This window comes from Schistocerca gregaria, chromosome 1, assembly GCF_023897955.1.
Source record: "Schistocerca gregaria isolate iqSchGreg1 chromosome 1, iqSchGreg1.2, whole genome shotgun sequence".
Taxonomy (NCBI): Eukaryota; Metazoa; Arthropoda; class Insecta; order Orthoptera; family Acrididae; genus Schistocerca; species Schistocerca gregaria.
In genome coordinates this window covers 666,512,375-666,527,693 of record NC_064920.1, presented here as the reverse complement: position 1 = coordinate 666,527,693, position 15,319 = coordinate 666,512,375, and the positions used below count along the sequence as shown (strand labels likewise).

The window sequence follows — 15,319 nt, the reverse complement described above, 5'->3', positions numbered from 1 at the left end:
TCCTCTCTACTTCGACCATCATCAGTTATTTTACTCCCTAAATAGCAAAACTCCTTTACTAATTTTAAGTGTCTGATTTCCTAATCTAATTCCCTCAGCATCATCCGATTTAATTTGACTACATTCCATTATCCTCGTTTTGCTTTTGTTGATGTTCATCTTATATCCTCTTTTTAAGACACTGTCCATTCCGTTCAACTGCTCTTCCAAGTCCTTTGCTGTCTGACAGAATTACAATGTCATCGGCGAACCTCAAAGTTTTTATTTCTTCTCCGTGAATTTTAATACCTACTCCAAATTTTTCTTTTGTTTCCTTTACTGCTTGTTCAACAGGACATGTCATGACGTAATTGATAAGGCAATGAGGCCTGTACAGAATGAGGGATTTAAGATGTTCGGTAGTGATACGACAGAAAAAAGGCAGCTTTGATGAATTATTGACCATAATCGATAGTACAGTTCGATCCGCAGTGTTCGGGAACACTACGGCCAGTGTGGCTGTTCGATTGGTGTGCCCTGCTGCGGGCTGTTGGCGTGCACGCAGTTACGCTGGGCACCCACCCACCCACGCAGGAAGCAGAATCTCCTCAGGCTGCACGTCGGCGTCGCTGCTCAGTGGCAAACAGTAGTGCTCCCGGTCCTCGATTTGAAACGTTGCTTTCGTGCCTTTGGGATTTTCTGCTTTGTCAAGATTTTTTATGCGTTTATTTTATGTCGTTGAGGTTGAAACGTCCCCTTAGAAAAATTTATACATGACTGTGCTTAAACTGACACACAATATTTTTTTTTTAGCGCGACGCAATCTGACATTCAGTAGTCCCTACAACAGAATGTCCCTGACTAAATTAACCTATACGTTTCACAAATCACTAACCTCACAAAAATCTTCGTTACTCAAACTGCTGCAATACAGCAAGCGCCACTACTGCCAGCTAAATAAAAGATTCAAACTACGGAAGGCACTAACTACTGATACGCATAGTTAGCAAATGAAAGATTTTGATAGAGAACAAGCAATGTTTTTACCTCAATAGTGTTCAAATGTCATAATGTATATAGCAGTTCATGTCATCCAGTCTTACAAATTTCAAAACTCCGCCATCTCTCTCTCCACATCCACCACTGCTGGCGGGTCACCTCCAACTGCGCAACGCTACCTGCTGTTCACATCCAGCTGCTCAACACTACAATGGCAGACAACAATGCAAACTAGCCACAGACTGCACACAGCACAGCCAGTGATTTTTCATACAGAGCGCTACGTGGCGTTACCAATAAGAAAACCTAAACAGCCTACTTACAAGGTCTTCTATTACATTAAATCAGACGTCCTTCGTGGGGTATAATAAAAGTTGTATAGTAATAATAATAATAATAATAATAATAATAATAATAACCAAGCGACAGCAACCTAACAAGTAGAAATACTAAAAATCTGAATAATTCTGCTCAAAATTAAACATAGAAAAATTAGACATAATATTCGGCAAGACGAACAGAGCTACACGTTGCAGCTATCTAGCTGAAATCTTCTCACGTATAGGAGATAACATCTCACAGAAGATAATAAGAAATGCATACCCATTCATACGAAGAACAGACAGTACCACAGAGTAATCCAACCTCAAATACTGCATGCAGGTAAAACAGTATCACTCCATACGAAAAGCGACATGGAAAGCCTACTGAGGGAGGAACGCAAAATCATGAAAAAAAAAATTCTCGATCCGAAGCTGACAGAAGAGGGATTTACACTCTACGAAAACCACAGAGAAGATGGCAAATCTAGCAGTAGATGTCAGAAAAAGAAGGTTCAGTCTATATGTGCACGTCAGGGGGATACCACCAAGAGTTACAAACAGAATTCTGGCATACTTACAACAGGTCAAGTCAACAACACCATGAGTCACAAAATTGAAACATGGCCTATAAAAAGCACAAATCAATCTACTAGTAACTGAAGACAGGAACATATACAGAGAACACAAGTGGAATGTGATGTCAAATAAACCAGAGACAAAGTGGACTGAAGATAAAAACAGACTCCATGGAGGAAAAATAAGAGAATCGTGGAAGATCAGAAAGAATGCTACAACGAGGCAGGATATTTTGCGTGATCCTACATGCTCTCGGCACAAATTGTAATAATAGGAATAATAATAATAATAACAATAGTAGTAGTAGTAATATATGTAGTAACCAGTATACTGAATTTAATATCAGTCTCATCAGCAATGTGGTCGGCAGTTTTCTCATTAGTTTCTTGTCAGATATGGTGATGACGTCTAACAGAAATGTGTGGTAGCAGTACATAAGAAATGAATGTGCAGAAGAAGTTGACGGGTCAGAGGAAGGACGACGAATTACGGGGTAAGAATAGCAGTTTGAGATGGAAGGAGAAAACAGAAATAGGAAGGGGTGGGGAAAGGATGGATAGTGCACAGTGCGACAGGGGAACTGGCTTCCTGCTGGACGGAAGAAAAGCAAATGAGACATAACTGGAACAGTACTGCACAAACGCTGCGTCATCAACTGGTGACTGGATGACTGTAATATTACGTATTTCGGGATAAGCCATCATCAGATATCAGATAGATCGAGGTGAACTGAAGTTACATGTTATACACATAACGGTCGTAGTAGTGATGGGAAAAACCGACCGCTTAAAACGGGTAACGGTATTTTAGTTCCGAATAAACGGTATTTTTCGGTATTTATTTGGTCTTGGTTATAGCAGGTGTTTTTTTGTTTCTTACTAACAACCGAGTAAAAAAACCGAAACATCAATTAGCCATAGCAACAGTGCTAAAATGTTTTGCTTTTAAATAAACATTTATCAAAAAACCTATAATTTGCGTTATTTAGAAATATTGTGCTATTACAGAAAATGGAAAAGCAATCAGGGCTATTTTAATTACAAAAACGACAGAAACGAGCAACAAATACATGGCATAAGATTTAGTACAGTCTCGCTAAGACAACAATGTTCCTGCGGTCGTATGTCGCAGCTAATGGCACGCGAATATGTGCAGTAGGCAAGACTTCCTCTACTTGGTCCACACGGTAGTTTCTCGTTGTCGTCGCCAGACAGCCGATGTATTGGGCAATGGAAACAAGTGGGGTAACAACGAAGTACAATGCGTCATTTGTTTTAAAAGATTGAACATTTGTCCAACATTTATATGAAGTAGTAAATGACGACGGAGATTATGATAGCAGTAATAAATTAAAAACTTAAGAACAGTTCATCCATAATCCGCAATAAAAATAAGAAGTTGCTGATCCGCTGCCTGTGTTTACATAGTATGCCTTTATCTGTTTGTAGCCCTTGCAATCGGACAAATTAACACGAAAAACAGACCTCTTCAGTCTCAGTTTCCACCCTTTAGCAATGATTATTCTTAATGCCCAAATAGTTATATGATCCCTGATTACAACATGATCTTTGAACAGAATTTCAAAGAATTAAAATCAGTACGAGAATAATGTTGACGATTTCTAGTATTCAACCAGATTTCGAGAATAGCAGCGAACGGTGTACAGACGAAATTTTCTCTTATTTGCCTATTTAATTTAATATTTTGATGATGTGTATCGTGAAACTGAGAGAATCAAAATTTTTCAATTTTTATTCGGTTTCTACGTTTATTTTAGGAAATAGTAGGGAAAAAAACCGAAAATGGGTTATTTGAGAAACCGTTTATTTTCAGCGTTTTTAACAATCAGGTTTAACCGGCGTAAAATAAAACGATATAACGGTTGTTTCAGCGATAACTGGCACCCGTATGTCAGAGGCTGAAACATTTAACTTCAGTTCACGTGCACAGCTCGATGTATCTGAAATCTGATGACGGGTTATCCCGAAAAGCGTAATATTAAAGACATTCATTCACCACATTGTGACGTTTTATTAAGAAATCTATTCAACATTTGTGCAGCAGCGTACTCTCCAACTGTACCGAGTGTCTCTCCTAACAGTCAGGCGAATTTTCTCTTGTGTTTCGGCAGATATCTGCAATTTAGTTTCTGCAATGTTTAGCTAGGGTCAGCCCTAACAAATAGTGCGCCCACCACAGACGGAAAGCGTCGGTTTGTTACTCGTTACAAACAAAATGGTTTTAAAGTGGAATCTTACGTATCCAACCGATGTAGCGGTCCCAGTTTAGCCTGATGCAATATTTATTTTATCGGTATGTATTTAACAGGTACAGTAAAGGCCGGCCATAGTGGCTGAGCGGTTCTAGGCGCTTCAGTCTGGAACCGCGCGACCGCTACGGTCGCAGGTTCGAATTCTGCCTCGGGCATGGATGCGTGTGACGTCCTTAGGTTAGTTAGGTTTAGGTAGTTCTAAGTTCTAGGGGACTGATGACCTCCGATGTTAGGTCCCATAGTGCTCAGAGCAATTTGAATTTTGAACAGTAAAACTCGAAGAATTTCCAGTACTCCAGCACCGACATCACTGCCCTAGCCCGCGCTGACAGCAAATGTCAAGCATGCAGCTCTGCTGAGTCGCTGCTGGATTGCTGTTTTTCGTGTTTCACTGTTCCTATTAAATACATATTGACAAAAGGAATATTGGACTTTACTAATTTGGGAGCGCTCTGTCAAATAGACGTGTAAAAGCCCCAATTTAAAATTAATTTTGTTTGTCGTGGGAAAAATACCGAAGTTTTCTGTTGACACTGGGCTTCGAACGAAAGACATGAAGCTGCAGTAATTGTCCGGGCTGACCCCAGCTAGACAATGAAAAAACGAAATTGCAAATATCTGCCGAAACGCCAGAGAAAATGCTCCAGACGACTCTTACGAGAGACACTCGGTAAAATATGGGCGCATACTTCCAGTCAATTGGAATGTGCCGAGAGAGAATCTATGGCCGCGCGGGATTAGCCGAGCGGTCGAGAGCGCTGCAGTCATGGGCTGTGCGGCTGGTCCCGGCGGAGGTTCGAGTCCTCCCTCGTGCTTGGGTGTGTGTGTGTGTGTGTTTGTCCTGAGGATAATTAGGTTAAGTAGTGTGTAAGCTTAGGCACTGATGTCCTTAGCAGTTAAGTCCAAAAGATTTCACAAACATTTGAACATTTTTTAGAGAATCTATGTCGATGAAAACATATAAGGATTTACTTATATATGGATATGGTATCTGTTCTTCCGGACATATCCGAAAGAACAGACATCATATCCATATATGAGAGTTTCGTTCTGGCAATGCCGGCCACGACCATCTGCTTGTGTGCGGATGCACACATATTCCCCGAACTCTTACGGGACTTGGTAAGAATGTCTTCCACGAATAATGCGTGTGTTGAGGTGGGACACTACGAATGTAGTGTGTGGACATACAAGGTGAGAATATGGGTCTCGCGGGAGGCGTGCGCGAGATAGTCCCTGCAGTCGCACTGTGCCCTCGGTGGCTCAGATGGACTTCCTTTGAACCGCCGGTGGCGGTAGGCATAATATCGCCCTCTTTTTCTCACATCGCGTGATTCTTTGTTGATTTTAGTTATGTTCAGTTACAGATACCTTCTACAAGGATTCCTACAACCAGTGAGATATATCGATACTTGCAGTGTCATCATGGCAGCAATGATGTCGAACTTAAATACCCAACGCGAGACTGGAGACAGATTTGGCAAGCTGTCCATACGAGCTGTCCTCACCACAGCAGCGAGATCGTCATGGTATACATTAATCAACCGCAAGACAATAAATCGCCAACGTTTGTACGACATTCGCATGGTAGATTCCCCTCTCTGTTTTATATGTGGCATGCAGGACACCGACGAACATTCTCTGCAGTGCGGTGAGCAAAGGATGTTTGGCGGCTGACGCAACGCATCGTGGCACTGGTCCGAGGCACCGACGAATCCACGATCACGACGGACGCTCTATTTTTCCCTGACGCTGTCTTTTTCCCCTCACAAAAATCATCGGCAATCCGCTGGATTGGAGGACACGCATCGCTCTAAGTGCTCTCGTGGGCCTTGATATCGAGCATGGACTATTGGCATTATCTACGAGAACAACACGAAATCATCCGACGCCACTCTAAATATAAAACGCATTTTGCGAACTTTCTAGGCAGCTTGTTTCTTAACTCCCCAAAGCGGTGGGGAATCCCAGGTATACGTTGTTTCGAGGGATAGGATATTACTCCCAGTGAAGTGACGAGGATGTCACTTCGGCCCTATATTTCTTTCCTTTCTTTTTAAAATATGATTTTTCTTTTGGGACATTAAAATTAAATAAAATAATATTGTTAATAATAAAAAATTACACACATGTACAATGTTTCCTTCCCGCTGCCTCTCCCTCATTCTGTTAGGAGACGGGGACACCGTGGCCAGGCCACCAAGTAAGACCACTGCCCACTCTGCCCCCTGACCTACAACAACTTCTTTTTTTTTTTTTTTTTTTTTTGAGCGTCTACCATGTAAGCAGGAGATTCCGGGTTCGAGTCCCGGGCGGGGCACACATTTTTACCTGTCCCCGTCAGCAGCTGAAGGTATTAATTCTAAATTCGTATAAGGATTTAATCCCCTGTTGCATGCAGAGTAGCTTTGGATACGACGCATGTTTTACAGGGTAGGTTGTTTGGCAGTCGTATGGCTGAATGAATGACCGAGCGATTGCGAACTGCAGCTGCGGACTGCCCGACAAAGAAAGCGGGCAGGAGTGAAAAGCGGCGCGAGGCGAGGCGAGGCGGGCATTAGCGAGCCGGCAGGGGGAGAATGACTTCCGGACTGGCCGAGGGCCGACCCGCACGTCGGCGCCGCTTCCACTTGCAGCTTCCTGTGTCGCGCGGCAGGTGGGTGCGCGGCCTAGGTCGGCGCAGCTGACTCCCGTGGGCGGCGCAACAGGGATGCGAGCGATGGGGGCAGCGGTGGCGAGTGGCGCGTGGCGGCCGCTCCTCCTGTGGGAACGGCGCGGGTTCCCACGCGGCGCCGCCGGGCCGAGCCGCGCCACGCGACGCGCGGCGCTTCGGGGGCGGTGGGGGCGGCGTCGCCAGCTGTCACGGCGCCCTCCCTGTCCGCTGTATATAAGCCGGCGCCGGCCCGCGGGGTGTCATTACCCCGCAGACATGGCGCGAGGCAGCACCACGGCCGCCCTGCGACACGCCGTCCTCGCCGCCCGGACCACGTGCGCCAAGGTGAGTCCGCTCTGCGCTCGGCGTAGTCGTTGCCACTGCTGTAGTCTCGCCGTTTTTGCTTCTGCTATCGCCTCATTAACGCGTCCGCCTTGTGCCGGCAAGAACATTCTATTTTGTCATTATTGTGCAGCGTATGCAGTTTTGTAAAGGACATTTCAGATTTGTCGGAGACGTCTGCGATTTAATAATTATGAAAAATCCGCCTCGTTTGCACGACCTACCCGGTGTTTACCTAGGTTTCAACGTGGGTAACTACGTCTTCTTCAGAACAAATATAAAGCACCTTGCCTAAATAGGCACAGTCAAAGGCTAAAATCAACACCTACAACTGCAAGTCCCCATATTTTTTTTTTACAAATACACGGTACATATGTACCATGTCAATAATATTACTTACCTCAACCCTGTGTGTGCTGCCTCGCCGCAGCTAACGTACGATGGTCACAGGCTCTCCACCGAACTGAGGCACTACAGGCTGCTCACATGCGCGGCTATCGAAATCACTGCACATGCGCGCGGCCAGGAAAGGCTCTTCTTTTGCACGGGAGCGGGATTACAAAGTTAACACGGATCGCCAATGGCAATCAGTTAGGTCTCGATCCGTGTTAACGTTGTAATCCCGCTCCCGTGCATAAGAAGAGCCTTTACTGGCCGCGCGCATGCGCAGTGATTTCGATAGCCGCGCATGTGAGCAACCTGTGGTGCCTCAGTTCGGTGAAGAGCCTGTGACCATCGTACGTTAGCTGGGGCGAGGCAGCACACACAGGGTTGAGATATGTAATATTATTGACTTGGTACATATGTACTGTGTATTTGTAATTTTTTTTATGGAGTCTTGCCGTTGTAGGTGTTGATTTCAGCCTTTCACTATGCCTATTTAGGCAAGCTGCTTTATATTTGTTCTGAAGAAGGTGTGGTTACCCACGCTGCAACCTAGGTAAACACCGGGTAGTTTGTGCAATCGAGGCGGATTCTTCATAATTATTTCGATAAATACGATTGCTGACGCGCTGCAATGTTGAAAGTTCTTAACGTCTGCGATTGATTAAAAATTGTTACTTTTTTAGCACAATCTTTATACTTTATAAGTAAAACTAACCCGCCTCGCTTTTCTCTCTGTGTGGCAAGCCTAGTCTCAGGAAAACTTGTAGGCATTGCCATATGGTTTTTCACTAATAGACGTCCTAATTCAAGAGGAAGGTTTGTGTACATAACGTATGACCGCTACGCCAGACACTTCCTACGACCGCAGGTACCTAGCGATACGGCCACGCGGGATCAGCCGAGAGGTCTGGGGCGCTGCAGTGTTGGACTATGAGGCTAGTCCCGGCGGAGGTTCGAGTGCTCTCCGGCCATGTCCACATCATAAGAATCAAGCAGTACTTCACTCCTGAGCACGTACAGAAAACTATATTGCCAATGGACAATGCCAGTAGGAGACAGATTCGTTGGGAATGAACTAGGCTTCCTTCTTATGATGTAAAGACGGCCGGTGACGGTCAAAACCGTTAATTTGTCGTTGAAATTAGTTGTGATTGCGCCGCGAAATGAACCATTTTTAAAAACACACGCAATCTGCTTCATTGCTTATTATTCGTGAGTCGTAACTATTACATAACATTGTTTCGAATTTAAAACGTTCAGTAGTCGCTCAGTGGAGTGACACATCAGTTGCGTCTGTGATTTAAATAATGAAAAACTGTATCAGTTACGCATTTTCTCATGCTTAGCACAACGCGTTTCGACAATTTATTCTCGTTCTCGAGTCCATTTGTTTACATGAATATATTTGGTTACGGTTCCAAGTGCGATTTTCTACCTGTCGTTCACCGTAATCGTATTTTTGACGTTATACTGCAATCGCAAGGTCAGACAAAATGGTTCTTCGGATGTCTTTTATACGCTAACTTTAGAAATTGTATTTTCGTACGCAGACAGAATATAAAAAAAACCATAAGGTACCATGCGCTGATATTGTCGATAGTCCACAGTAGCACAGGTACACTATATTCAAATCAAGAAAATTCATGTCTGATATCATATGATCGCAACAAAATTTGACTTTATATCTGGCTAAGTTGCTGTGCGCTGTGTAGGTAGGACAGATGGTTCAAATGGCTCTGAGCACTATGGGACTTAACTTCTGAGGTCATCAGTCCCCTAGAACTTAGAACCACTTAAACCTAACTATCCTAAAGACATCACACACATCCATGCCCAAGGCAGGATTCGAACCTGCGACCGTAGCGGTCGCGCAGTTCCAGACTGAGGTAGGACAGACAATGCAGCAAAATTACTGTACCTGTATTCCATAACACACTGATATTCGGCGCTCTTCACAGCTCCAAGCAATGATAAAACCTGTCGTCAAATGGCTTCCACAATTCTTGTTAACAGACCTACCCATGACAAACTTTCGATAAATGACAACGTTCGCTCTTTAAAATCTGTTGAACAAGGTGGTATTTGCAGAGACTACATTAGCCAGTGATTCATGATTGACGTTTACCAGTGATATGTCAACAGACTAACAGAAAGCTTCAACACGAGTTTATTGTATCAATACAACAGAAAAACGCGATTCTGTTACTTTTCCATTATGGCTGCTACATAAAAACAGATCGACAGTCTCTGTCTTTTAAGTTAAGAGGAGCCACATCGAAAATACTTTGCCGACCCGTTAACCCATCAGCCACAAGGAAAAATGTTTGAAAAGTCATTTTTATTTACACCGCAAACTTCGTCTTGCTAGTTTCGACTGTTTCATCACCAGTTGCTGGACTTAAAAGCACTAAGTGGAATATGGCACTTATTCATAATTACCAAGCGCCTATGTTACATTTACAGTTAATACTGTATGTTTTACGTAGTTTGTAATTGTGGCCGCGTGGATGTACAGTTAATACTGTATGTTTAACGTACTTTGTAATTGTCGCCACGTGGTATTTACTACTTCGGACTTCAAGTCTGCGAGAAGATGACGAAGAAGTATGATGTAATCGCAGCCAAGTAAAGTTTTGCGAGAGCTAGTAAAAAAGTTGTAATTATCACCTCGAAAAAATACAGATGCATATTATTTTTCTGTTTTTTTGCAAGTACACTGTAATCACTGAGCCACAGTACCGTAGCACGCCAGAACAAAATGTCACAGCTCGTAGATATAGAGCAGTGTGGTGCGATAATTCTTTTTCTGCAGCAGTGGAAATGTTGCAGTGTATCAGGCCAATCCAGAATGCTAAAGAACTCATCTGGCTTGACCTGACACACGGCAAAATTTCCGCTGCTGCCGAAAACCAATTCCCGCATCGTACTCCTCTTTATTTATGTATGAGCTGCGACAGTTTGTTCTGGCGCGCTACATTACTGTGGTTCAGTGATTTCAATGTGCAACAGGGCTACAGAAAGGTGCTTGCAAACAAGCAAAAAAATTAATTACATACCCTTGTTTTCTCATTCTGATAGTTGAAAATTTATGACTACAATTCGGATAGCAGCCCATTTTTCCGTATATATGCTAAAGCCGTTTATCCAAGCTTCCGAGCACGAGTTTGAGAAGATGAAAAGCAGCGTTTAAGAGATAGAATATACACGTTCAGAGGCCATAAAAGGCTGGCTGTCACGGCTGGTATTTGCGCCCTTGTTGGTTTCTATTATGTGGGCATTATGCCTTGGTCTACGGCGTGGGCCCAACGTTGCCCTTCCCAATGAGGGAGACATCAGTCAATCCCATAAAGTCTCGGATAGTAATTTCAAACTCAAACAACCACAGCAAGCCGAACTTATACACGAAAGACTCGGGCCATGACATGAACAGACCGCTACCTAAGATCTCAGATTCGCGCCGACGTGTGTTATAAAGCTTGTGGTGCAGAAGAGTTGACGCTGTTGCTTTATTTACCGGTACGTCCCCCCCCCCCCCCCCCCCCCCCACCGCAAGAATCTTATTTTCCGCGTTGTGGGCTACGTCTATAACGAATCGGAAAAGGGTAAAATGGATTTTTGGCATTTTCTCCTGGATGGACACACGAAGCTGCAACAGCACAGGAAATATAGGCGAGACTTCGCTAATTACCTGTGACTTACATTTACCGACCCGCCAGCCAGAAGGGGTGTGGCGGGTGAGAGATGAGATACACGAAGAAGCCGAGATAGACACCGATCACACTTACGGACCCTTAGTTAATTTCGAGAAACTCAGTCTTACGCCAACGCGTGGAGAACGGGTCGATAGATGGCTCTCTTGCTCTATCGAACGACGGGTTGTGAGCAGGTGTCGCCCCCGACACGAATTCTATTTTATCGAACGACGGGTTGTGAGCAGGTGTCGCCCCCGACACGAATTCTATTTCATTGCTAGAGGAGAATGTTTCTTTTGTATTTGTACTACTTCATGTCCTTTTCACTTGGACACTTTCAGTTTTATTCATTTCCTTACCTAATTAATTTTCTAATTAGCCACTACTTATCAACATTTGGACATTGTAGGCACTATTTCTACGCTAGTATAACAAAATGTATGTTCAGCAAAGGTTGTAAGTCTGACATTGGAGACTAAATAATTAAATAAATAAATAAATAAAAATAAAAGTAAAAGAAATGAGTAGCCCCGAAGTGTCAGTCTGAGATTCAGTGGTGTCAGCTCGAACGAATTGCTCCAGGCGAACGGTGTACCCGACGGGAGGCCCTATCCACACGGTATTTCCATTTTATTTAGCGGTGTCTGAGTCTTGATACCCTGAGATGATGTTTCCAGCATCATAATACGAAGCGTTACGTACTGAAACGTACGTTAGATCATTGTCTGTTGCCCATATAACAGAAACCACTAAGGACAGTTCGGACTGAATCTATTTTCAACCACATACTTTTAAGAAACGTTTGAAGTATGATTTATGATAATTGTTACCAACCGGAGACAATGGGAAGGACCAGGCCCCTTTGCTTTTTTCTTTTATCACTCGTTTATTAAATCAGAGAAATACACATTTCAAGACAAAATTTAACTACATGAAAAGGTTAACATAAGCAGTGACAAAACTTAGTTGTCTTAAGGGTTTCTGCGTGGCAACAAATTTTAAGGAGGCAATGTAAGGTTTATATCAATTTAGCTCAAACACGTAGCTAGTGATTGAATCACGTCACAGACACTTCAACAATTTCGGTAACAAATAAATAGCATGAATTTGTACTCACAGTAATCAACTAATCAACAGCCTTGCCATTTAATAAGTAGTAGGCCATTTGGAACGAATTAGCAACACCCCGCAACTAGGGGAGTTAATACCAACAGTCTTTAAATGTCTTGCTCCCCATTAAATAAACAAAGTTACAGTAATTAAATAAATAACAAATCAAACACACTACGCTCCACTCAAACTCTAAAGTGTAACCCAAGCCAAAATGAAGATTCCATTAACTGACTAGCACTGAAGTCACACTAAAGCTCATCTCTGTGTTCCCAGACACACATGGGGCAAACTTATACAAGACAAGATTTTGAAGGGAGCACATCAGTAAAACCGGTAGTGGAGCTAACTCGTGCCACTGAAAATTGAGGTACTAGACCGGGGCACAAGGTGGTATACAATGAGGTTGCCTTGGTGTTAAACTGCGCTCCAAAATGTTAATTCAAATGGTCAATTCAAAATTAAGTACACATAAACCAGCATGAATTAACGAGGAGCGACATCAGGTCACTCGAAGGGATGACAACACTTAATTGAAAAGAACATGCCGGAAGCGGCAGTAACATTAAACAACTTCTCCGAGTTTTAACCAGGAGTCACTTCCCGCTATACAAGTAAACATTTAACCAAGCACAAGGAAGGAACCCCAAAGAGAAAATTCAGATAGAACCTCCAAAAGATTATAAAGGACAGGGAACTACAATTATTTAAATTTAAAAGAATTAGCTCTCCCCGAAGGCAGTGTGAACGCGAAGGCCACACTTAAGAGGCCACCAAAATTGGTTACAAAGGTCTTATACATTTGCTCATTCTCTTTAAAGAAACACAAGGCTGCTTCTGCTGGACGTCCGGTATGGCTCGTATAGGATACACCAGGCAGCAAGCCAAGCTAGGCGGTCGCAGGGCACGGCGAGCAAAATCAGGAGAGCAGGCAGGCAGCCAGCCAACACATGTCCTCCATGCTGAACCGACAGACCGCGTACAACCAACTCCACATATACGTGCCCCTTGTACCTCGCTGCGTCTCAGCAGGTAGCCCGAGCATACGTCAACTGCCACTCGCCCCACGAATGCCGAAAACAACAAGGCAAGAAAAGATAAGAAACATCGAAGGATCGAGTATGGATATCCAAGAGACTGACACGCCAGTAACGAGCGCCACGGCTCAATTGATTACTCATACGTGATCGAAGGGAAGATATGTACGGTAGCGCGTCCTACGCAGACTGTTTATGGACGTGGCGACTAACGTATGCTGCTTTCTTGTTGCAGGTGCTGAAGAAACTGGGCCCCCGTGGAGCTCGGCGGCCGCGCCCCCACGTGGCGATGGCGGCCAGCGACAACCCCGTCTTCTCCTGCGGCGAGCCCGCCGTCTGCCCAGCAGAACCGCAGCGGCCGCCGGCCGACGCTCAGCCGGAGGACGCCAAGAGCCGCCTCACCGTTCTCACCTGGCTGGACGATGTCGCGGACCTGGAGGACATGGACAACCGCCTCAACGAGGCGCTCGAGGCCAAGATGGCCGCCGCCCAGCGCCGCGCCTGCACCAGTGGCTAGCCCCTCGCTGTTCCGCCAGCATCTGCACCATACGTGCGAAACGTCAGAACTTCTACCTCGCAATCTGCGTAGAACAAGTTTTATTAGCGTTTTGTAATACGCACACGATTACAAATATTATATTCGAGTAATGCTTCCATTTAGCAGTATTTCGTAAACATTCACTTGAACGAGTGAATCTTGGTTACCTGAGTACAAGATATACGCTTTCTGATAAATGTAGATACATTTTATTTATCGATCTAAAAATTATTCTTATGTTGTTTAGGAAAACTTCTGTATCACTGTCTCTAAACTGCAGCTGTAAATATTTTTCACGTAAAGCCTGTTTTTACCAAATTTCCTAAAATATAAGATAGAGTATATTTACATGAAAATCTGTGCTTCCTGTTGTAAATATTGTATAATACATATGCTATAGACATTTATCTAAAAGAAGTCTTTCATAATGATCCAGTGCTTACAGATACTGTATACAACATTTAAAGATAAATATATTGTGATAATCTGCTCAAAGAATAATATTCAAATAAGTAAATAAAAAGAAATTTAATTTTCTAAGTCCTTTTTTCCTCTTTATTGTTGTAGAACCTATAAAAGATAGACCATCTGAAAAGTCTGCATGTAAAACAATTATTTCTCTTGTGAGTAATGACGTACATTGATTCTGTTGCAGAGCGTCTATAGTATTCTACTGTCTCTTACCGTCCAATTCCAATACACTGGTTTTTGCAAAGCTGTTCCACTAAAGTCTTGCGATACGACGGACCAGATTCAAATTTTGTTGCCTAGGGAATGTTCCAAATTGAATCATGAACAGTATTCTTATTTAGAAAAAGAACAGAGATATCTTGTATTTGTCAGTTGACAAATAAAATATTTAAAGTAAATTCGAATTACCAGCGTATGGCGAGCCTGGAAATAGGAATGATAAAACGAGACGTAGAATTACGAGTGTCACTCAAATGAAAACCTTAAACATTTTTTTAAATATTATTTATTGTGCAGAAGTGGTACACGCTCAATGCAAGTGCTCCAGCGCTTACAAAGTGCATAAATTCCTTTAGAAAAAAATTCTTTTGGTAGTCCGCGCAACCACTCATGCACCGCGTGGCGTACCTCTTCTTCAGAAAAGAACTTCTTTCCTCCCTTTACGACTTTGAGTGGTCCAAACATATAAAAATCACTTGGGGCAAGGCCTGGTGAGTAAGGTGGATGAGGAAGACACTCAAAATGCAGGTCTGTGATTGTTGCAATTTTTTGTACGGGCAGTGTGGGGCCTTGCATTATCATGTTGCAAAACGACACCTGTTGACAGCAACCCAAGACGCTATGATTTGATTGCAGGCCGCAGATGATTTTTTAGGAGATCTGTGTATGATGCACTGGTGACAGTGGTCCTTCTAGGCATGTAATGCTTCAAAATGACGCA

The 15,319-nt window shown here is 43.4% G+C and overlaps 1 protein-coding gene across 2 annotated transcripts in view; it reads left to right on the top strand.

The window, feature by feature from the left end:
- The window catches only part of LOC126301017 (uncharacterized), a 37,002-nt gene extending 22,583 nt beyond the window's left edge, over nucleotides 1-14,419 (top strand). The window contains exons 2-3 of one of the 2 annotated variants that reach the window (XM_049991696.1): nucleotides 6,640-7,147; nucleotides 13,606-14,419. In XM_049991696.1, coding sequence (XP_049847653.1) covers nucleotides 6,860-7,147; nucleotides 13,606-13,887 — 570 coding nt within the window. In that variant the 5' untranslated portion in view covers nucleotides 6,640-6,859 and the 3' untranslated portion in view covers nucleotides 13,888-14,419. Of the gene's footprint in view, nucleotides 1-6,581; nucleotides 7,148-13,605 lie in introns of both variants that reach the window. The other variant, XM_049991683.1, reaches the window with a different exon arrangement.
- The last annotated feature ends 900 nt before the right edge of the window (nucleotides 14,420-15,319 follow it).